This window comes from Cucumis melo, chromosome 5 (assembly GCF_025177605.1).
Source record: "Cucumis melo cultivar AY chromosome 5, USDA_Cmelo_AY_1.0, whole genome shotgun sequence".
Lineage (NCBI taxonomy): Eukaryota > Viridiplantae > Streptophyta > Magnoliopsida > Cucurbitales > Cucurbitaceae > Cucumis > Cucumis melo.
The window spans coordinates 24867583-24891805 of record NC_066861.1 but is presented as its reverse complement, the minus strand read 5'-3'; the positions used below and the strand labels follow the sequence as shown (position 1 = coordinate 24891805).

The window sequence follows — 24223 nt, the reverse complement described above, 5'->3', positions numbered from 1 at the left end:
ACGGCTGTACGACAGGTGTCGAGATGGAGAGTGTAATGATGATTTATCTGTTATGTTATATGCTGATGCCAGGTGTATGTATACTGCGATTAGGGTACCTGTTAGCTTAACCTGTTAGAGTCGTACCTGCATGGGTGTCCTTCGGGATCACCACCTATTGAGGACTGTGCGGTTCGACGGGACACCAGTCTAGCATGGATATAGATATGACTCGAGTGACTCGACGGGGTCCTCGCATCCCGATTGTCCTAGGTGTCCCCCGGGGCACCGAAGACCAGAGTTACGTTCCTACGGGAGCGCATGTTGCACGTGTTCGGGAACGTGCCAGAGATTGGGTACCAGTTACAGGACTCTGACAAGAAGTTAACAGGCACCTAGTGAGACTAGTAGTGGGTCCCTTACTGAGTATTTTATACTCACTCTCTTCATGTCATGTTTTCAGTTAGAGGACGAGGCAAGGGAAAAGGCAAGCTGGCGAGCGACCCGAAGTGACCGTGGCGAGCCATGGGGACTTCTGCTTCCGCTTATTCTTGTTTTTGACTTTAGTACCTGAGTTTGAGTATTCTTCATTACTTACCATCTTTTTATGTAGATAGGGCCCAAGTAGGACTTTAGAACGCATTTTTTTTTTGCCTAACTACCTTGTTTGGATTTTCATAAATAAAATTTCTCAAACCTTATGCGTTTTACTAAATTTTATGACTTAAACCACTTGTTCTATATTTAGTAATGACTTCGATTCAGTATAAGGAGTTGAGTCGTTACAGAAATGTACCATTGTATGGAGACATAAGTATGAATGACATAGAAGCCTAATGGGGGATGTACCATTGTGGGGGTCTCTATACCAAAATATCTTTATTGAGATTCATACATTATCATAGCTATTGCCATGAATAGTGTGCTATGGCAAAAGAGAAGGCATATTCGTTTGAAACATGCATCTATGAAATGACAGTTAAACGAAAGAATTATCTTCTTGAAGTATGTGAGGTCTTAGAGGAATTTTGTAGATCATCTCTCCAAAGGCCTAACCAAGAGAGTAATTCTAGGCCTTTCAAAACCCTTTATTTGGATGGTCTATTGCGATAGACTTAATGGTTTATGACCCTTTTCTAGGCGGTCTATTGCGATAGTTTGATGGTCCATAGCCAACATTTTTTGGGTGGTCTACTGCGGTAGACTTGATGGTCCATAGCCATGTGTGGGTAGTCCTTAAATGGATTTGATGGATGAAACTAAAACCTTAGAAATTTCTATAGCCCTTCTTTGGGGTGGTCCTGGTATAGATGGACTTGATGGGTAACTGTAAAATCTTCATAACTCAGTTTTGAGTGGTTTGTCTTTGACAGACTTGATGAAGTTGGTCTTAATATGGACTAGTTGTGAAGTACTCTTCATAGCTCAATTTTAAGTGGTCTATTGTGATGGACTTGATGAAGCAATAAACGTGATTGTGAAGATGTGGTCGTCTTCTATGGAAAAAGTTTAAAGATCATTTCTAGAGCTTTCATGTTTACCCGAGGTTCTATGTGCACGACCTTAAATAACACAATTTTGAGTTGTCTATTGTGATAGAATTTATTGCAGAATTGATGGAAAATTAAGAAGTAAAACATATTGCAAGGGTCTCAACCATAGTTATTGAAAGTTCAAAAGGTAACTTACTTTCTTTAATTGGATCGTTGCCCCACCTCACTATGTATCAATCCAAATCGAAAGATATTGATGTTTAAGTTTATACTACTTCTTTCTTTGCTAAGATAAAATGCTTTATTACTATTTCAACTGGATTGTAATGGTAGCCATTCGTGGGGGATTGCTGGGAATGACTATCATTGTACTATTTTATAGAAGTTGGAAATTAATAATTGTTATTATTTAATATATTTTATAACTCAAAAACCATAATTCTTATATATATAAAGAAAAGTTTTGGTGGGTGTGGTCTTTTTCCTTCCACAAAACAAAACCCTAATTTCTTTCTCTAAGCATTTTCCTTTTTTATTCCATTCCTAACTCCTGCGAGTGCACACCTGAGTTTGGAAGTTGTGTTAACCTTGGGGAGCATTCGGCACATGCGATTTAGCATCGAGGTCGCGCCAAATTTTGCTTTCAAGGCAGTGGTTCGACACGACACAACGACTATGATCAACATTTGTTTTTCCAATAGTAAATACTTAGTCCATTTTTATCCCTTTTAAAAAAAAAAAAAAGGTATTGAAAAAAAAACAATTAAAAAATGTAGTTAAGAAAACTAAGTTGTCTAAGATCGAAGTAGAAGAAGAAAATGGTGGATGGAGTACAGAATTCCAATGGTTCACTTCATTTGCCACATAAAGCCAATTGTACAAGACATGTACCAACCACACTTGTAGGGACAAACTAGCTTGTATACCTAGAACATGTGTTAGTGTTGAGTTTACATTTTTTTTTTTTTAATGTTGCTTAATTTTAGTTTTAATTTTAATTTTTGTTTTGTTCATAAAACATTAAAACGTGTAATTTTACATATAATGTGAAAAATGATTAATCAAATTATTATGTTTAAATAAAAGCACATATATAAAGTTAAATGTATTAGTAGGCTAAATTTCAAACTTTGCTAAATTATCAAAAGGCAAAATTTTATTATAAAGGAATGAAAAATAAGTAAATTTGAAATATAATGCAAAACTAGATTTCAAGGATTATGGATTACTTTGTTGCTAAAAACTAAATTTGTTTTAGAAAATAACCAAATCTATTATTGTTACGGAAAGTAATAGAGCAAAAGAACTCATTTAGGATTAAAAAGATGTGACTAATACAGATTAAGTTTTGAAACCAACAAATTAACTTTTTCATTTAAAATAAAAAATTTTTAAATGACAAAACTTCCTAAAATGCAGTAAATTATTACAATTTGTATGTGATAAACCACGTTAGACTATTAGTTATGTGTCAATAAATTGTAACATTTTTGTTCATTTGCTATACTTGAGAATAACCCTTCAATATATATATAGTCCAACATATCACACTTCGAAATTTAGGGTTCCATATACAAACATTTGTGATCCCAAGCTTCAAAACCTTCTCAAATGAGCTTCAACCATTTGATTTCCATTTTTTTTTTATTCCAAACCTGAGCACAAAATGCCCCCATTAACATTTTGGTAAGTGAATAGTGTATTAGTCAGTATAGCATGTTATTGTTAACCAATTTTGTCTATAGTATTAAAGTTCGGGGATTATTTAAATTGTATTTCAACCATGCATATACAAACAACCCTTCATCCCCAATCTTCATGAGCAAATCTCATCATCAAAAGATCCCATGACGTTGACTCCCAATGTCAACTATCGTAGCTACCGTCTCCAACCAACCAACGACACCATGCAATGTTGTTTGTCATTGAGAGTGGTGTCATCGTGCAGGATAGAGGACTTTCTTTTTCTCTCTCTAATCTAATCTCCACAGTTCGTTGACAATAATGTCTCTCTTAAATTGTGCTATGCTTATGCCTCCAGTCATGTTGCGTGTTGCCACCTATTTCATTCACCATTTGCTTGTTTGTTGAATTCATGGTTGTTACAAGATTTTTTAGATGTCTTTTTGTTTTTCTTATTTAGTTTTTGAATCTCTCATTAAGATTTGGCCTAAGTTTTAGTTTACTTCTGGCTTTTGGATGTTAGATCCATGTTTGAGAGAGAGCTAAGTCATTGTCCAACAAAGTATTAAGAGTCTTTTTGGTAGGTATTAAAGCTATAAGACCTTTTGGATTGGGCAATAAGTTGGGTTTATAACACTTAATTATGGTTTTATGTATAGGTCGGATGAAAAGCACTTGAAAAGTGATTTCTTTGTAGCTCATTTAATGCTTTTTTTTTTTTTTTTGTTAGATATATTTGTGTGTGTTTATGCTAGTGTTTTTAGTGAATTTGGCAAGAAAACAAGATTCGAAGTCAAAAGAACCAAACTAAACCAAAATTACTTAAGTATTGAGGAAAGTTTGTAGAGATTGAAAAAAAATATGAAGGCACTGCGACACCATTCACAAAAACAAATGATGGAGAAGAGTGCCATGACACAACTTACAGAAGGGTATAAATGAGGAACTTGTGCCTATGCACGATGAAATTGGACTATAACATCCTGGGGTTGTCTTTCCAAAAATGAATTTGTGTAGTTCTGGAAAGTTTTTCCAATAAGTTTGTGGTTATTCAGTGTTCAAAGAACAAAATTTCAAAGCCCTAAAATGAGTTTTTGCTGCAAAAGAGAGTAGAGAGTATGTGAAAAAGAGAATTTAGAGTTAATTTCGAGATCGTTGAGCACAAAATCAAGGTAGCATTGATGAGCTCCAACGATAGAGAATCGCTCCAACAGTAGTGTTTCCTTGTTCTTTTCGTTCTCTTTGTTGTGTATATTTGCCAAAATATATGAAACTGTGTATTTGACATCTATATAAATGGCTACACTTCTTTAGTTCTAGGTTTGTTGATGAACTTATTTATGAATTTAAGTTGATGTTTAGTACTTTCATGGATAAATTATGGAATGATATATGTTTTCAACTCATCATGCTTATGTTCTTGTTGATTAACCATCAATGCATATTAGGTTAGAAATATAATCGAGAGATTGTATGTTTTATTGGATATATAATAATGTTGAATCTTTGTTAACTATCCTAAGAGAATAATTAGGCTAGTAAAAAAAGTTGTTAACGACATTGCTTAATCTACATGTTTCTAACTTGATGTTTCAATAAATTAGGAAACAATTAAGCATTTCTTAGTTAATGAAGTTATTAAATGAAATCAACAACATATAACTTTTTAACTCTAAAATTTTAATCTTCGTTTTTTATATTTATTTTTACTTTTAAAATTCAAATCAATCATTTAGTTTCCGTTTCTTAGATAAATTGATCCGACTCTAAAATAGTTACATTTTAATTTATAAAATTGATCCCTAACTATGATACTTGGTCCTATAAGACACCGTTTTAATTACTATATTACACTCAACACATGTACATGCATTCACATCAAGCTTTTTTGTGTTCGAAAACTTGAGAGTGATTTTAGAAGTAACACGTCAAGTTGGTTAAGGAACTTTGGAGATATAATTGTGATTTGAAATTATACCTAAAGGCTAAAATTAAATTTAGTTTATGTTACATGGTTTGATCCAATATTTTTAGATAAATTAGTTTTCTTTGTTAATAATACGTTTGGGCTTGTTTTCGAGGTAAGTAACATTGCTATTGAAGTGTCTATGAACCATCCAAAACAAATAAGCATTTGATTATGTGTTAATTTTTGCCAAACAGTTTTTAAAAAGTCTGCATAATATTCATTTTCATGATTGAATAAGTTTTTTAAAGCTTGCTATGAACTATTTTGATTGTGTATTATGCTATGCTTTATGTTATGGGACCCTTAATGCATGTTGTATGCTTGTTCATTTTAGTGATAGATTGTGTACATCGGTTTTTGTTCCATAAGATTCGTTATTTTAATGTTCCTTTAAGCTCACAAAATTTAGATTGTGTTCCTTCAGGTTTAGCAGTTTATTTTCCTTTAGTTCACGATTCAAAGGAGAGTATTTATTGTCTTTTTAAGACCTGAGGAAGAGTTAGAAGAAAAGTTTTCAAACACAACTTACTCTTCTCCCTTGCAACACGTAAAAAGTATGATTAATCTGGTTTGCTTATTTTAATTTTGTGTTTTAATTTTTGAACTTAATTGAAGCAAAGCAGGCACACATTTCTGCATGAGATTCAATTCCTTTAGATATAACCATTATAAGCAAGTTGATCTTTTACAAATTGTTCATAAATATAATTGGGTTAAAAGTGTGTTTTATCCCTATAAATACATTTAACCCCTTAAGTATCATTAATCCTCAAATGAACAATTTGTTTATAGTCAACTATAAATCAAGTCACTTGATGAGTAAGAAGGTGAGACTCCTTATTCAAGTCCTCGAGTTAGCACTTAAGTGAGTTACTCATCTACATTCCATATGAGAGAATGAATGAATTCAATCTTGTAAATTCTCTTATAAGCTCTCCATTTGGTCAAGTTCCTAAAATGGCACACATATTGAGATCATGACTTAGGTCACTCTCACGGATGCAAATCTCTATAATGGTATGTGATATTGTCCACATTGGGCATTGCCTTTGGTTTCATCCAAAAGACATCATACCATTGGAACAATTGTTCTCCTTCCTTATAAACTCATGATCATCCCTTTATTAATTTTGATGTGGAGCTTTGATCAATCCTCTCGTCAAATAAAGGACCACCAATCATTCCTTCCAACAGTCATCAAATCTTCATGCTAACTCAACTTTATTCATATACAATAAACCCTTTAAGTTATTACTTGAACATGATCAACTTACATATCAACCACATACCGTTCAAGATTGCACATAAGACCTTGAACTTTTACTGTTCAAGGTGACTCTCGAAGTTTGCATAGAGATGGTATTTGTTGAAGTTGATCTCCAAAACATCATTGGATAATGTCCTTAGAGTTTGTGAGTTACAAACATCGAAGAGAAGAATAAATGGAGTAAGTAGAGGTAAGTCGAATGAGTTTCGTTATAACCATCTCAACAGGTAAGTTGGTAAACCAAATATCGTGAAAGAATTAGATAAACAATCCGTATAAATAAATATGAAAAAGAAATCAAGAGAAGGTAATAAAACATAGGAGTTGAAATAAAATAAAATAAAACGAGGATCTTAAGAATATGCTAAAGAACAAAAAGAATATCCAAAAAAAAAAGAGAGAAAAAAGAACATGTTCTCTTTATTTACATTAAAGTCCATGGATTCATATTTCATTTATCCAACTTTGCATCTCAAAATTCCAAGAGTGTCTCCTAAATTTTCTTTAGGTTAGGACTTAAATAGACATATCCGTTTCCTTTTTCATGGGAATATGAGTGGGAATCCCCAACTTAATAAGTGATAAAGACATCCAACTTAATTAATATTTTACCTTTTTTTTTTTTAAAAAAATTTTATTGGAGCAACTCTTTTATTTTCAATTTAATTTTGGAAATGTCTGAAAACTTTAATCTACGGTATATATTAATTCTTTTGCTCTAGTTTAAATAAAATGAATAAAAATATTAACAAAACATAACCAAATTTTATATTATATCAATAATAGATACCTGTTTCTTTATAGAATTTTTAAATTTTTTGAAAATATTTACAAATATAACAAAATATCATAATCTATTTATGAATAAATTAAGATAGACTATATATATTTATAGCATATATCACAGTCGATAAATAAACACATATAGTCAGAATCTATAACAGACTATTATCTTTGTCTATCTTATTACAATGGATTATGATACTTGTTATAAACATATATAGTAGTCTATCTTGACCTAACGTAGATAGACGGTGATATCTTGCTATATTTTGTAATGTTTTGGTTAATTTTGGTATATTTAAAAATGTCATTTTAGTTTCAAATAGAAGGTGTGTCAAAAAGAAAATAAATATATAATTATTCAAAAAATAAAAACAAGAAATTTTCTTACGAGGAAGCTGCAAACTTCCCAATCCCAAAATTTGAGTGATTAAGAAAGACACATCCCTTGAGTTTGTTTGAAAGACCGAAAGATAATTAAGATTACTAATAATGTTGAATTAAGGATGGAATATAAATGAGGTTGTGAAACATCAAAATAATCGAAAAGGGATTGAGTTTTAAATTGTGGAAACAAAATGTCTTTAGTATTATACATTGAACCCAAAATGTTCGATCCAAACATTGACTTTAAATTACATTACACATGTTGCACATATACAATGCATCCCCTTCAATTAACTTTGTGTTTTTTGTTAAAAAAGTTTTGTCCAAAGACAATTTGTTATCGAATATTTAAGTAGATTGTACACAAATAGATAATGCTTGGGATGCCTCAATTACTTTTAACACTATCCCTGGGTCAACATCCGCGTATGAAAAAAAAAGGAATACATTTTTTTAGAACCTTACCAAAAATTAATCTTTATTCATTGAATTGTAGTATGAAAGTATGTGTTTGAATTAACATACATATAGATAACATTTATTTTAGTTCGAACTTTTGATGTAACAAATGGTACATACAAAAATATAACATGTGTTAAAGGACTAAAAACAAAAGAGAGGAGAGGGGTTCAGAAACCCATCTCTTTTTTTTTTTTTTTTTTTTTTTTTAATTTTTAATTTTTAAAAAAGAACAAAAATAGTAGCCTTTCGATTAACACGAATCATCATACTGGATGAAAGGTAAGGTACAAAGGAGTTTCCCCTTTGGCCGATTTCTCCTTCCCTCAGCCTTCCACAATCGCCACCGTCATCTCCCTTCCTCCATTTCTCCTCCTCTCCCTCTTCTCATCCTCCTCACCCTCACCCTTTCTCCATCTCTCTCCATCCCCTTCACGCTCTCTTTCTCAATTCCTCTCCCTCGATCTCCTTCCCGGCGTCTCTCTCTCTCTCTCTCTCTCTCTCTCTCACTCCGTCGATTCCCAGTGCCACTGACTCCCAACTCCCAAGGTAACTCTTCACTCTTCTCTCTTCCCTCTTCCCTCTCTCTCGTCTTCTTCACCGTCTTTCTCTGTTTTATTTTATTTATTTATTTATTTTATTTTGTTAATCTCAGATCTCTGATTTTTGATTTCTTATATTCAAGGCATCGGGTTTAGCTATTCTTCAGTGTAAGGTATGTAAGATTGCAAATTTATTGTAATAGAAGTTTTATGTGTTTTTGTATTGGTGGGTGTTATATGAGTTTATGTGTTTTTGTCCCTCACACTTGAATGTTTTGTTATGTGTTGTTGATGAGTTTAAATTGTGATAGGAAAAGAATATTATAACCCGGTAACCCAATCCTATATGAATTTGAAGTTGTCCGAGGATTCAATATCCGATGAGTTTTGAGTTGAGCTGCTACACAATGTTGATGCAATTGATAAGGTTTATGTAAATGTTAAATTTTCTGTCTAAAAGACCTTCTTTTGAAACCCAAGTCCCAGTCTTGGTGTTTAAATGTTTCTGGGGATTCTATGACAATAGGGAGCTACGCCTCCATTCCAAAAATATAATTCAATTTTTTAGGCTTAGTTAGATAACCATCTGATTTTTGGTTTTTTGGCTTATTTGGTAGCTATTGGATGTACTACTTCAACTTTATTTATTTTCTAGATTTTATGAACGGAATACCAATGGTATTGTTTTTTGTTTTCATGCCAAGCCACAATTCATTAAGGAGTATTGACAAATGTCCTTGATCTTTTAATGTGCTAGTGTTAAAGGATATGATAGATCATCACACTTCTCCATGCCATCTTCACGATGTTTGTGATAAATAGTCTACTTTCATAATAAGTTAGTTATTGTGGGTTTACTTTTGGTTTCACTATTAAAAAAACCCCACTTTTATCATAGGAATAGACATGAAATAATGGAGAAATTGAAAGAAAGCAATAAAAGGTAGGAAACTCAAGAATTTATGTGTAGTAACTCCAAAATTGATGAAAAACAATGGCTCACCGAAAAGAAACCCATCATGTGATAAATTGTTACAATCACACAATTAATCTCCCCGATTCCGATTATGAATGCTCTCTCAATGCTTTTGGTATCACTCACACCATTTTCCTCACTCTCAAACTAGAAAATACAAAAGATATAGGGACTAAAATTGGACACACCTCAAAGTATATGGAGAAAATTGGTATTGTTATCCTAGGTAGCTGGCCATTATGGATTGAGCCCTCCCTTTATCATGGTGATGCTTCCTATTTATCATTAGGCCAACTCATATGGGTTGAACTATTTTATTCTTTTCACACATTTTTGAATTTACATGCATAAAACATGTGTGCATGCACACACACAGTTTAGGTAGATAAGAGAATCTCTTTCCACCCAACCACAATGACCATAAATATGAATACAATTTATAATGCGTGTATATGGACGGAAATTCAACCAAAATGATAGTCTTTCCCAAACTTGTTAGATAATGAACCAGGGCTTGATATGTATAAGTCTTCAAACCCCATCCTTATCACCCTAAAGGATAGCTCTCTCCCCTGAAATACAATGACCCAACAACTATTAGTGTGTTTATAACAAACAAGTATTTTAATTACAAGCACTCAAGTAAAAATATGTTCATACAAAAAATGATAAAGTAAAAGAAAACCTAAATCGTGTAGACAAAAACAGAGGCAGTATAACCAAAAAGCTACATCTAGCGAATTTAGGCAATGGTTACTAAAATAAGATTAGAGCATGTTTAAGAGTGATTTTTGAAATGTTTAAAATCACCTTTGTCATTTTTAAAATCACTATGAAATATGCCTTTAATTATTCAAAACTAACTTTAATGATATGAAAATTACATTTAATTAAAAATTAAAACAATTTTGTGGGATTAAAGATGTGCTTTGAAGTGATTTTAAACACCAAAATAGTGATTTTAACAATTTCAAATTCACTCTTGAATATGCACTTAAATTATCATTTATCTCTCATAGTGTCAATTTGAATTTCCCTCTCATTTAAAAGATTTATCATATCTATTTTTAATATCTTTTTTTAAAGATTTAACATATTGTTTTTTTTTTGTTTATGAAAAGTATATTGTTTTTATAGCATTATTAAATCTCCCAAAGTTCTGAAATGTTTACAATTTCCTAATGTTGCATGTTTTGATTATCTGTGGTAGAGAGAAAGTTAGGCAGATTTATTATAGTTTTTTGAGATGTGTGGCAAAACCTAATCTTTTCTCTTGCACAATTTGGATTCTTTTTAATTTTCACTCAAAAATTCATTATACTTTCTATACCTCTACTTGGCTAAAATCCTAATGTATGGCGAGTCCTATAAAATAAATCTTTGATATATTTTATACGCGAAAAACATAAGTATTATTCGTAGGTCAACAATTGAGACATCTCTCCCTACTTCTAAGAGGTTGTAAGTTGAATTTCCACCTTCATATTTGTGATGTAATATTGTGAAAGCATGTATATCACTTTTCCATATTACATCAAAGAAAATATACTGTCAGGAATGCTGAAACCTCCCACATAGCTCCACATTAATGTGATATCGTCCATGCTCTCATGATTTTGTTTTTAGATTACAAAAAATGTGTCATACTAATATATACATTTGTTATGAAATTCCTGCTTCTTTGTGAATTGGAGGATTTGAATGATCTTTTGATCCATTTTTAGAATTTCTCATTTTGTTGTACTGCATTCAGTTTTTGTTTTGATTGATTCATTTCTTTTTTGTTTTCTTCTTTAATCTTTTAAACTGATTTTGGCAGGATGTTTTTTTGATTCCTTACAATTTGCCGAATGGATTTGGGAAAACTGAAGAATTTGATTCGTTGAAAACTGAGAAACTTGGGAGTTGCTTTCTGGGATGGTTACAAATTTTTGGTTTGTATTAGGTCTTCGTGATTTTGTTGTCATGTGATTAAAATTCAATGTTTGGGCAAAACTAAGGACTCCATCGATTAGTGACATTCAAGTATCTAAACAGATGGATAGCCCTTTGACGCGGAGCTCTACTCCTAATTCCTCACCTATCTCAAATCCTGGTTCACATGATGAAAACCCACGTGTTAAATTCCTGTGCAGCTTCTTGGGAAGTATAATGCCTCGCCCCCAAGATGGCAAGCTTCGGTATGTTGGGGGAGAGACAAGGATTGTGAGTGTTCCAAGGGATATTACCTACGAGGAATTGATGATTAAGATGAGGGAACTATATGATGGGGCTGCAGTGTTGAAATACCAGCAACCAGATGAGGATCCTGATGCCCTTGTGTCAGTTGTCAACGATGATGATGTGATTAACATGATGGAAGAGTATGATAAGGTGGGTTCTGGCGATGGGTTCACTAGGCTCAGGATATTCTTGTTTTCGCATCCTGAACAAGATGCTTCTTTGCCCTTTGTGGATGGGGATGAAAGGGATACTGAGAGGCGATATGTAGATGCTCTTAATAATTCAAATGACATGAATGATTTTGTTAGACAACAACAACAAAATTCCCCTGCACTTAGTGGCATAGATGATATGCATGGGACTGAACATTTTTTGAATCCAATGAATATTGAAGGTAGTCTTCACACTCAGAGGAGTTGTGAGCCCTTGTCACCATACCACCTGCATCAGCTCACAATCCCTCATGTTGGGTCTGGGGGGCAACAACAATCTGTGGCTCAAAGGTATGGTGAAATGGAAGCTCCATGGAGTCCTGCTTTACTTTCACCTAGGCATCATGGTCCATATGATTCAAGACCAATGGGAGACTATCCATCTTCTCCATTTGCACGGTACCGTATGCCATTCCCAGATTTGCCAGATAAATATTTGGAAAGAATGCCTGAAGACTATGTCAGGCAACAAATGAATCACCAACATATGTATGAACATCAACCACAGTATAATGAGAATATTGTATGGCTGCCAAATGGAACAATTAGTGAAGAATCAGGTTTCCCAGGTAATATTTTACATGGACATGGTGTCCCAGATGGGAATAGTTCTTGTGAACACTGTCGAGCAAATTTTCATCGGTATCAAGCGCACATGGAGCAAGTTAATACGATAAATGGGCTTCCCCTTGAATATGCTCAGAATAGGGAGGCCTTGACGCAGAAGGCAGACACAAAGTTCCATCATGGTATTTTTCCAAACGAGCAGAATATTAATGATTACCGATCTGCTTATAATGAGACACCTCCCCATGACAAAGGATGGATTATGCAACACCAAATGAGTGTGCGAGGGGATGACACGAGGACACATGCTTCTGGGACTGGGCGATTAAACGATCACTACATTGTGGATGGTTCTGGCTCAAATTTGCCTCCTACACAAAGTAATATTGCTGATGGCTACCACGCTTCAACAAATTTTCATGATGAGGTATTTCGTGATCAGGTTGTGCCTAGTGGGCAACATATGTGTGTTCCTCCTCCCGAAGATCGTGGTGTTGGTTATATGCCTTATGGGTATGGTGGAGATCCTCATTATCCTCCAATGTCACAAAGACATATGCCTGGAAATGCCTCTTGGCGAAATGTTCAGAATCCATTGCATGTTGCTCCCCCATATGAAGCATCTGTTTTCCATCAACAAGGGAATGCAAGCATAAATCCAGGATATATCAAAGCCATGCAAGATGGTAGTCCACGAATTCATATTGGTATGGACCACCAAAATCCTTGGCATGAATCCTCACAAAAAATTTTGGGTATTGATGGAGCAACTGGTACAGAGCATGTTCTGAAGACCAACTCAACCACAGTTGGCCATGACAATCAACAATTCACAAGTTTAGAACATATCCAACCACATCTTGATAAAATAAACCTTGTCGCTTCTCCTATGCAGAGGTCAGATTCATCTTCAGCATTTATTCAAGAAAAAATGGTTGCACCTTTTCATCCTAGCCAAAATCCACAACTAAGGGCTGTTAGTGCGGTTAATGAAGCTATGATGATGGAAAGGAAAGTTGTGCTTGGGGAAGGAAATGGACACATGATAAAGGATATGGGGAAAGCTGACATCTCTGAAGCACACACTGCATCTCATCCAGGGCAGAATAACACTGATGATACATATTCCAAGGTTGCACCCCTTGAATCATTAAGTTCAGCTTGCACGAACTCTGCAGTAGAAAATGGTGATGGCTTGAAACCTTCTGTAGAGACTCTTGAAAAACCTAAACTATCTGTCAGCCGTCTGAGTTTCTTACCTGAGTTGATTGCATCTGTGAAAAGAGCAGCACTTGAAGTATCTGAAGAGGCAATGGTTGAAGAAACCGCTCTAAGGAGACCTGATTCAATAGAGAAAAAAGAGACAACAAATGAGCGACACTCCTCGGTTAGGACAAAGCAATTGGGCATTTTTTTTGTCATCTGGCAATATTTCATTGTAATTTTGTTGTTTCCTTTGCCATACAGAATAACCACGTGGAACCTGAGTTGGAAACTGAGAGTGAAAATCAAAGCTCCAGAATTGAGCCAACAAAAGCTGAAGAGGAAGCCATTTCAAGAGGATTACAAGTAAACTTACAATTATGCATATTTTCTTTCACCTCATATATGTCAATTTTCTTAGAAGGCTCTTTGGCCATTCTTTGTGCTCATTATGACTTTGCTTATGCTTTTCAATCATGTGCTTTGATTCTTTGTTCCTTGTATTTGTTGTTCAGACAATTAAAAATGATGATCTGGAGGAGATTCGTGAACTAGGGTCTGGGACTTATGGTGCTGTTTATCATGGGAAGTGGAGAGGTTCTGATGTTGCAATAAAGAGGATCAAAGCTAGCTGTTTTGCTGGACGGCCTTCGGAAAGAGAACGTTTGGTAGGATCTTGGTCTTATTGCTCTTCCTTCACTAGGCATTTGTGGTTCCTTAGAATGAATGATTTGGTCCATGTCCTACCATATGTTTGTTACTTGTTTGTGTCTCAATGCCTAGTTTGTGTAACCTAATATAGACCAGCTTTTTGATACCTCTTCCTGCATTTATTTGTTACTGAAACTGTTCAATCTTTTGGTGCATACACCTTGTTATTGATTTGTACTTCTTTCATACAACAGATTGCTGATTTTTGGAAGGAAGCTTTGATATTAAGTTCTTTACACCATCCAAATGTCGTTTCCTTCTACGGCATTGTCCGTGATGGTCCAGATGGTTCCTTAGCAACAGTGACAGAATTCATGGTTAATGGATCGTTGAAGCAGTTTTTGCACAAGAAGGACAGGTAAATTTTGGCAGATAGTTCTTATTTCACTTTCTTAAAGTTCGTTTGCTCTTTCTTTGAATGTATTTCATGCTAAACTGTTCTGATAGTGAGTCCTGGAATTGTGATGTGACACAAATACTACATTTTCATAGGACCATTGATCGTCGGAAGAGGCTCATTATAGCTATGGATGCTGCATTTGGGATGGAATATTTGCATGGGAAGAATATTGTACATTTTGATTTGAAATGCGAAAACCTTTTAGTGAATATGAGAGACCCTCAAAGGCCTGTTTGCAAGGTACACTGCTCTATTTATTTGTGCATATTTCAAAGACCTGTTTTGTAGCACCCTTTCTTCCTGATATTTCTGTTGGGACCTGTTTCTGTAAGCTTTGTTTTTTTTAATGGAGACGAACGATAGAACTCAAAGTACAAGAGAATTATACAATGAATGTAATAAAGAAGCCTAAAGAGCAAACTTGGGAGTATCAGTAGGCGACCTATAGGCTTGTTTTAATGCATCGTTGTTATTCTATTCTTTATTTTTACTTAGATGTGGAGCTTATCAAATATGTATTGCTTATGAAGCTAATGATTCAAAAAGAAAAAATAAATCTTTCAACTAAAGAACTACAAATTCTTCCCACCAATGCTTAAGAGAAAAAGATTTTTGTGGGTGGGGGTGGGGGTGGGGAATTGGTGGGGGACTGAAGGCGGGGAGCATTTTGTCTTGGGAAGGACCTGGATTCTAAATTCACATGCTATGTGCATAATTTTTTAGATTGGTGATTTGGGATTGTCAAAGGTGAGGCAACACACGTTAGTATCAGGAGGGGTTCGTGGAACTTTGCCTTGGATGGCGCCGGAGCTTCTTAGTGGGAAAAGTAACATGGTGACGGAGAAGGTAGAGTTGGCCTTTTCTCAATCTTACCGTTTTGTTTTAGCTTGTTACATTTTAAAAATTTATCTATACACTGATTCGTTTTCATTGGAATACAGATTGATGTTTACTCATTCGGAATTGTTATGTGGGAACTACTCACAGGAGATGAACCATATTCAGATATGCATTGTGCTTCAATAATCGGTGAGCACTGAACTATGGGAGTAAATTTATGCCCTCTCATCTATAAGCCATGAATTTATTTATTTATTATTGTTTTTTTTTTGTACTTGCTTGCAATTTTCAATGATTTCTTGAATTTTCTGTTTAATGATGAAATCATATCTTAAGCTTGGTTGTAAAACTCTTATAAAAAAAGATTGTTGTAAAACATGTCTGTTGGTTACTTCTGTATTTTTCATGTGGACAAGATATATTAATTTTGAGAAGCAATAAAGAAAAAAAAACCCTTCTAATTGTACAGCAACTATTGTCCAAAAGGTTTATGTTCATGTGATAAGTATTCCATTTTCTATTATTGATATTCACAGGAAAAACAGCCCTTTGGGGGTAATTTTCAATCGCTTTTGGGATCCTATTATCTACAAATTCAAAACTAGACTTGATAAATAGAAGCGTACTCCTCTCTTAAAGGCTAGAAGGCTTACGCCTGCAAACTATACTCTTAACAGCCTTCCAATTTACAGCTCTCGATTTCCAAGGCCCCAGTTATAGGGATCAATAATACCGAGAAGCTGCTGAGAGATTTTTCTTGGAGGGTTGGCGCCTTTAATTTGGGTAACATTATCCTGCGCTTTGTAATCCACACAAAATCACTACCTACCATACTGTTTCACTAGTAAAATTGGGCTCTGAAATCGACTTGTGCTAGGTTGTGTTCCCTTCTGTTAGCATTTCCTCTACTAATGGCTCACTTTTCCACCTTTCTGAATCCGAACATATCAATAAGGTCTTGACATTCCCTGGTTGAGCAGGCCAAAGATCAAATATGGTTTCAGCCCTAGAATGTTAACTTACTGTTCACTTTAGTGTTTGGCCTTTTCAAAACCTATACTTGAAGACATTGTTTCATCTTCCGTGTTTTAAATTTCAATTGTCGTCTTCCATGTTTAGTTCCTACCATGAAAAATCGAAAAAACCAGCTTTTATTAGGAAAAGTGAAAGTATCAAAGCGGAGCCAACAAAAAGGACTTTTGAGACAGCCTAACGAAAATGTGTCAATAATTCTTTTCTGGTAAAAATTTTTAATAACGTACGGGCAAAATCTGGCATAATTTTTAAAAATATTTATGAAAATCAAATGGCAATAATTAGTCATGTTATGAAATGCACATCTCAAAGTTGAAGAAAGAAAAATAAATCCAAATGTGATTATCAAACAAATGAACGGCTAATATTTACAGTAGGCTAAAGATCTTGTTCTACTGAATCTTATTCCATGTTTTCAGGAGGAATTGTGCATAATTGTTTACGCCCTGAAATCCCGACATGGTGCGACCCAGAATGGAAGGCTTTAATGTCAAGCTGTTGGGACTCGGACCCAGCTAAGAGACCATCATTTTCAGAAATTTCTCAGAAGCTAAGGAATATGGCAGCTGCAATGAATGTGAAATAGTTGTTAATCTTCAATACAACCCATCCACTATTCCATTCATAAGCTAAGCCAAGAATTGGCAAAAGACACTTTTAAAAAAAGAACATGAAGCATAATTTTTTCAACTTTAAGGCAATCTGCTGGTTCTCAAAGTGTAAGAAGGCTATTAGATGTGATGTCATTCTCTTGTGGAATCCTTTTCTTTAGCATATTACCTATAGAGTATGGTTATTATATGTGCTCTATAGAGACTGCATTGCTGGGAGACTACAAGTACATATATGAAGGAGATCCATGTAGTCATGGGAATGTAAGCCATTTCTTTTTTTTTTTTTTTTTGATACCATAAATATTCTAGCTAGTTTATTTTTCTCGTACTTGTTATTTCTACTTCCTTGGGTGTTTATAAATCGAGTTTTTCTGACATTTCTCTGATTCCTTTGTTCAGGATTTCACTTGGGATACCGTTGGAAGCGTACGCCGTACGGTAATGATACAATACATATATATGTTGGTTCTGCTATAATTTGCTGGAAGACCTGTTTTCCTAAATTTTTTCTTTCACTTCTGTATTTGGGAGTATATATGTAAATAAGAGGGAGAGAGGGAGGGAGAGGGGTGGAGGGATTGCAAATTGGGAAGGTACACATTATCTTTGGGAAGGTAAAGATACTGCTGCAAGCCTAACAATGTACTTCATATCTGAGATGGAACTGAATTAAATTTATTATACATATAAGTTTTGAGAAGAAAAGATGTTGGTTTGGGTGAGTTTGGTAGGGCCTCATTTGACTTGTCTAATATTTCAAATGCTTGGTTGACTTTGTTATATCTATTGCTTAGTAGTATATGCGTTTGCATAAAGGACAATGATATGCATTTAAAGTTTCTAATGATTAACATCATCAACATTTTCTTTTCAATGATTTGACTCTCAACATAATACCAAATATGCTCTTAAAGTCAATTCGTTTCGTCACAATTGTCTTTCTATGCAAATGTAAGATTGCTTGTCTAGTATCATCAATATTAAACTATAGTTTACTTGAAAATGTTTGTTCTTTCGTACCCTAGACTCAGAAAGTGAGCATAGATTGACATCTGACATATTTGAAGGTTCAAATTTCTGTACTTGATTTGTTATGTTAAACTTAAAGGAAACAAAAACAGGCAAATAGGAGGGTTTTGAAGGGTGAAGTTATGATGGGTTTGGTAGAAAGTAAAGGAAATTAAAGAAAAATTGTGAGTAACTTAAGGGAAGGAGCAAGAGACATGTGAGCTCATCAAGTTGACTGGATTCTCAATTTGTTCAAAAGGGAAAAGTAAAAATTGACATCACTGCAACTACATATTATAGGATAGGATCATGGGTGGCAGTTTTGATGTACTTTGCTTTTTTCAAAAAAAAGGTTTTTTCTTTAATGTTAATGAATATACAAAGTTATGTGATGCTCAAGATCCTTTGTGAGTTTCTCATATTTTATCTCATATTTTAGTTTTATAAAAAAAAAAAACTCTAAATTTTAAGATGTGGGTGACACTTTTAGTTGAGTTTTGAACATTAAAATAATGACATGGGAAGGGGATTTTTGTAATTTAAGAAAATGGTCTTTTTTTTTGTTGGACATTGGCTCTCATGGCTGTGTTGGGTGGCTATGAATTGGGTTTGATATTTTTTGGTCTTTTGACTTTGAGTGATCTTTTACTTTGTGGTTAGGTTTTGATATTAGTTTGGTGTTTTGTCGGTTAGTTTCTTTCTTTCTTTCTTTCTTTTTTTTTTCTGTTAATATATTTTGGTGGGGTTTCTTGAGCTTTCTATAACTTGGAGAGAATATAGGGAAATTTTGTTACTTCCTTTTAAGTTAACAAGAATTATATTTAATGAAATCAAAAGTTTTATGTTAGTATTGATTTGGTGAAATAACTATGATCTAAAATGAAAAAGCAAATTACCTTAAATGAAGAAAGGAACTGATATATATATATATATATATATATATATACATTCGCTAAAAGTGTGAAAGAAGAAACACAATTAAGCAAATAGATTAAATAGTTCTTTACAATAGAAGTTTTCATGAAATAGAAAAAAAATAATAATAATAGATATTAGTAAACTTCTATCGACCTTTATCGATGATTGACATGCATTTGTTTTTATTGTATCAATGATAGGTTTCTGTCCTAGACACTGATGGATGTTTTATCAAAATCTACGAATGATAGACTTATATCATTTTATCTGCGTTTATCTAGATTGTAATAAATGTAGAATTTTTTGCTATAACTTGTAAATAATTTTACTATTTTTCTATATTTACATAATCTCTTCTTAAACAAATTAAGGACTTAACTAGTCAAAAGTTCAAGAAAGTTCGAAAGTATAACTAATCATTTATTTTCTAAACTAAAACCTAATTCTTTCTCAAAACATCATCCAATCATGCCCAAAATCAACTAAATTTTTGTGTTTTAACATGTTTCTTGTTAGGTTTTGATATATAATGATTCAAACAAATAATCAAAATTTCAAGAGTATGTATAAAAATTCAGTCTCAAACTTTTGGTGTAACAATTTTATCTTAAAACCTCTTTAATCTTTCAAATCCTTTTTGCTAATTAGAACACATATCTTCTATCGTCCTTATCCTAAAGTTAACATAAACATGAAAAAAAAAGTTTCACTAATCACATCAGAAGAAAGACATAAAATAATTGGTTGGTTTGAAATATCAATTAAAAAGTTTAGCTTAACTAACATTCGAATATACTAAATAACTAAAAAATCTATAGTTTGCATCCTCTAACCTGAATGCAACTATAGTAAAAAAATATTTAATAATAAATGAATAGTAATAATTAAATCACATTTGGTTTAGTTAATGGGCAATGCTTATCTTTTGAGAAAGGACCACACACTTTACCACCTAACACTACTTGAAGAATTTTGCAATATGTCAATGCTTTGATTCTTTGGTTAAGAGAAATGACAAACACAATGAGAGATTTCATTTCTTGATCTTTGAGAATTAGAATCCCAATAAATTATTGAGATTATTTTTTTATATAAAGGGTTTTGAGTAATTGGCAATTGGAGATAATTTACTTTATTTTCCTCTTGGCATTAATTAATTAATTAATTGGTACTAGAAACCTATTATTAACTATTATTATTATTTTAATATTAGGGCTAGTAAAAGTCAATATTAAAGGTCAATGAGGGACCCTCTTTTCCTTTGATTTTGTTATTAGTTTCTAACCTTGACTTAAGGGCCAATTAAGAAAAAATTAGTTAATTCTAAGCTAGTGTAACCATAGATAATAATATACATTAGAGAACAAATTATAAGTTTGAATAAATTTTTTGAAAAGAGAACAAATATTGTAATTACTTGAAATTGAATTCTACTTGAATTTGGAAATCAATTAATTTAGGCACATTTCGATAATCATTTTATTTTTTTACTTTTTGTTTTTAAAAATTAAGCTTATAGACACTACTTTCGCCACTAATTTTCTTCATTTGTTATCTACACTCTATCTACTAAAAAAAGAAGTTTTCGGAAGATAGTTTTTGTTTTTTGAATTTAATTTAGAATTCAATCATACATTTAAGAAATATAAAAATTAAGTGGATAGGAAACCAAAGCAATAAATTTCAAAACAGAAAATAGAAGACAAAATGAAAGACCAGAGAGCAAACAAATTAACCAAAGTTGATAACTTAATTAATTAAAGATTACTTTTGACTTTATCACTTATTTTTTTTAATAAAATTTAGTGCCAAATAATTGAGTTAAAGATATAATTGAATATACTAATTTGATTTTAAAATGGAAAACAGTGTTTAAAATAATGTAATTTCTATTCTTATATCCAAATTAAATGTCAAATTTTAACAAACCACAAGTCTTGAATTTACTATATACATTTGTGTATGAGTCAATGGTGAAAAATAAATTAAAGTAGGGATAAATGTTCCAATTATATCAAATAACCCTTCCATTCGAGCACAACTTAGTGGATAAAAACACTAATTACTTTGTTCTAACAAATGATAATTAATTATAGCTTAAGGATAATTAAAAGCATTGTTCACGATTATTATGCAACACGTACATGTTATTCTTAAACTAAAAAATAAAAAATAAAAGAGAGTTTCAACGACCATCCTTTCTTTCTTTCGTTCTATATTATGATTTGGTCTAACTTAATTTATTTCGATCTCTAAACTTTTAAAATGTTTACTCTTTATTTATAAACCTTTAAATTTGTTCTATTTTGATCTACGAACATTTTAAGAAGACATATTTTAGCCCTTGAATTTATAAAAAAAAAAAAAGAAACAAATCATCCTAATCGTCCTATAACCTAATTATATTTTTATTAAGAGTTAGGACACCCATCGAAGATGAAAAAACCTAACGATTATAAAAGTTAAACTGAAAAGCATTTTGAATTAAAGATTAACGAGAGACCAAAATAATATTTAAACTTCAAAATTGTTTTGGCATCTAAATAATTATTTGGAAAAGTATTGTGAAAAGACAGATCAAAATTCATATAGAGTTAAAGAAATTGTGGTTGGCAAAGGAACATTATGGGGATAATAGAGACAATAAGGAAGAGAATGATGCCTCTCTTATCAATTAAATTGAAATAATTTGGGACAATAATTCCAATCCCAATAAATTAATTAATTATTAACCCCCCAAAAGGCAATTTTAATTAATTTAATATAAAAGCAAAAAGATTGAGAAAAACTTGGTGGTGTACTTTGTCTAGTTGCATGCATTTTAGGACAAAAACCAAAATGAACTAATCCAAAAACCCTAAGGGATAAGAAAGAAAAAAGAAGAAAAAAAAAGATGATAAAGTTTGAGTCTTTTTTTTCTTTTTTTCTAATTTCAACATTTCTAGCACAAAATTCAACGAATGATTATTATTATTAAATATTAAATGAATTTTTTATGTATAATAATACTATTTTCTCTAAATATTTTGGTTGATTTAGTAGGTGACCATTTTGTTTTTTAATATTAAGTTTATAGACGCATTTTCATCTCTAAAACTTTTGTTTCTATTATTTGCCGTTTATTCTAGTTATTAAAACATCCAAGTTAATATGTGAAAATTAAAATAAAGTATTTTTTAAAAACTTGTTTTTGCTTTTGGAATTACCTAAGGATACATTCTTTATAAGATTAGTATGAATCTTGATGGAAGAAATACGAAAACCAAAAACCAAAAACCAAAATTAGATATCAAATGAAGCCTTAATTGTTGGAGAATTTCAAATATTATCCTTCACATATGGTAGTTGCAATTATACTCTCAAACTTTCAGTTGTAACAATTAGGCTCATAAACTTCTGTAAGTGTTAAAAGAAGATCTCCAAACTTACGGCAGTTGTAAAAAGTGGATGATAAAAATGTTACAATTTTGATATTTGTATCAACTCTTAATTTTTTTACTATCCATTTCTTTTGTGCTATCACCCTACTTTAAGAATGTTTTTTTTTTTGCAATTTATCCTCACTTGTTGGAAAATGATTTTTTGCAATTTATCCTCACTTGTTGGAAAATGATTTTTTGCAATTTATCCTCCCTCGTTGGAAAATGATTTTTTGCAATTTATCCTCACTCGTTGGAAAGTTATTGTAAATAGTAAAATGTTAAAATATTTATCAAATATAGAAAAATTCTAGATCTTTCAACGAGAGACAATGATAGATTTCTATTAGTATCAGTGACATTGATAGACACTAATAGAACTTATCAGTATCTATCATTGATAAAAGCTGAAATTTTGATATGTTTTGTAAATATTTGTTGTTCATTTGACAATTTTTGAAATTGTCCCTTAATTGTTTTAGTTTATGGTGGGAGAAAATCTATAACCTTTTGGTTAAATCCAACTTTAATTTAGGGTTTGTTTGAGACTGGTTTTGGGATGTCAAAATCACTTTTTTTTTTCCTTTTCAAAATCATTTTTCTTTGAATAGTATGAACTAAAACTGATTTTGAAGGAATCAGTAGTAGTTGATTTTTGTTAATTAATTGACAGAGAATTAATCTCAAAATGGTTATTCAATTCAACTTTTGTGTAAAATATTACAAAAAATTGTTAAAAATTAAAAAATTAACAAAATATTTACGCTTTATAGAAAAATGAAATGTAATGCATTTTGTTTTTAGTGATTTTTTTCTACGAAGTATAGATAATTTCTTTTTTATTTTTAAAAAATACCAAATATTATTGATTAAATAACTATTTGTGAATCCATTTTATTTATTCTAAATATTGAAACAATAATATATGGCAGATATTGTCCGTCATTGAATTGTTAATAAAAAACATGCAATTATATATTTCTTGAATTTGCTTTCAATATCTATCGTAAACATTCACCTTACTCAAAATATGAACCATGCATATAAGTATTTAATGATAAAATAAATAGAAATAGGTATTTACTACAATTATTTCTCAAATAGAAAATATAATCTTGAGTAATTGAAATAACTTTAAATTAACTTTTGGAACCAAAGATAATTGAGCTTCAAATCTAAAGATGTGAAAAATTACTTTTAAGAGTTTGATATCGAACATAAATTTGATTGTTTAAAAATTAATTTTACAAAATCAATTATACCTAAATCGTACAATCTCAAACACACCCTTACAAGTTTACTTGTTAAATTAAAATATTTAGGAATATATCTTCTGTCCTTAAAATATGAGTTAACTTTGTTTTCGTTGGTTTTTTAATCTTTAAGTAGTATTTAAATAAAATATCTACATGAAAAATTGTTTTAAATAACAAGATTGTTGAAAATATTTACAAATATAGTAAAATTTACTCGTTTAAATAGTTTTGTTAGACCGTGATTAACTACATAGTTAATAGTCTATGATATTTTGGTAC

At 32.0% G+C, this 24223-nt stretch overlaps 1 protein-coding gene across 6 annotated transcripts; it reads left to right on the top strand.

The window, feature by feature from the left end:
* The first annotated feature begins 8275 nt into the window (after positions 1 to 8275).
* Positions 8276 to 18048, top strand: LOC103493269 (uncharacterized). 6 transcript variants are annotated; one of them, XM_051085273.1, is made up of 13 exons: positions 8277 to 8569; positions 8676 to 8735; positions 11358 to 11472; positions 11576 to 13727; positions 13830 to 13927; positions 14008 to 14109; positions 14259 to 14411; positions 14649 to 14812; positions 14947 to 15094; positions 15578 to 15700; positions 15796 to 15883; positions 17149 to 17604; positions 17743 to 18048. In XM_051085273.1, exons 4-12 carry the CDS (start codon positions 11576 to 11578, stop codon positions 17313 to 17315), a joined length of 3195 nt encoding a protein of 1064 aa, XP_050941230.1. In that variant the 5' UTR covers positions 8277 to 8569; positions 8676 to 8735; positions 11358 to 11472; the 3' UTR covers positions 17316 to 17604; positions 17743 to 18048. The 6 variants fall into 6 exon arrangements, with proteins under 6 accessions (XP_050941232.1, XP_050941231.1, XP_050941230.1 ...); XM_008453961.3 differs by having other exon boundaries at positions 11576 to 13927; XM_051085275.1 differs by lacking the exon at positions 17743 to 18048 and adding an exon at positions 16231 to 16477 and having other exon boundaries at positions 8276 to 8569; positions 11358 to 13927; positions 17149 to 17298.
* The last annotated feature ends 6175 nt before the right edge of the window (positions 18049 to 24223 follow it).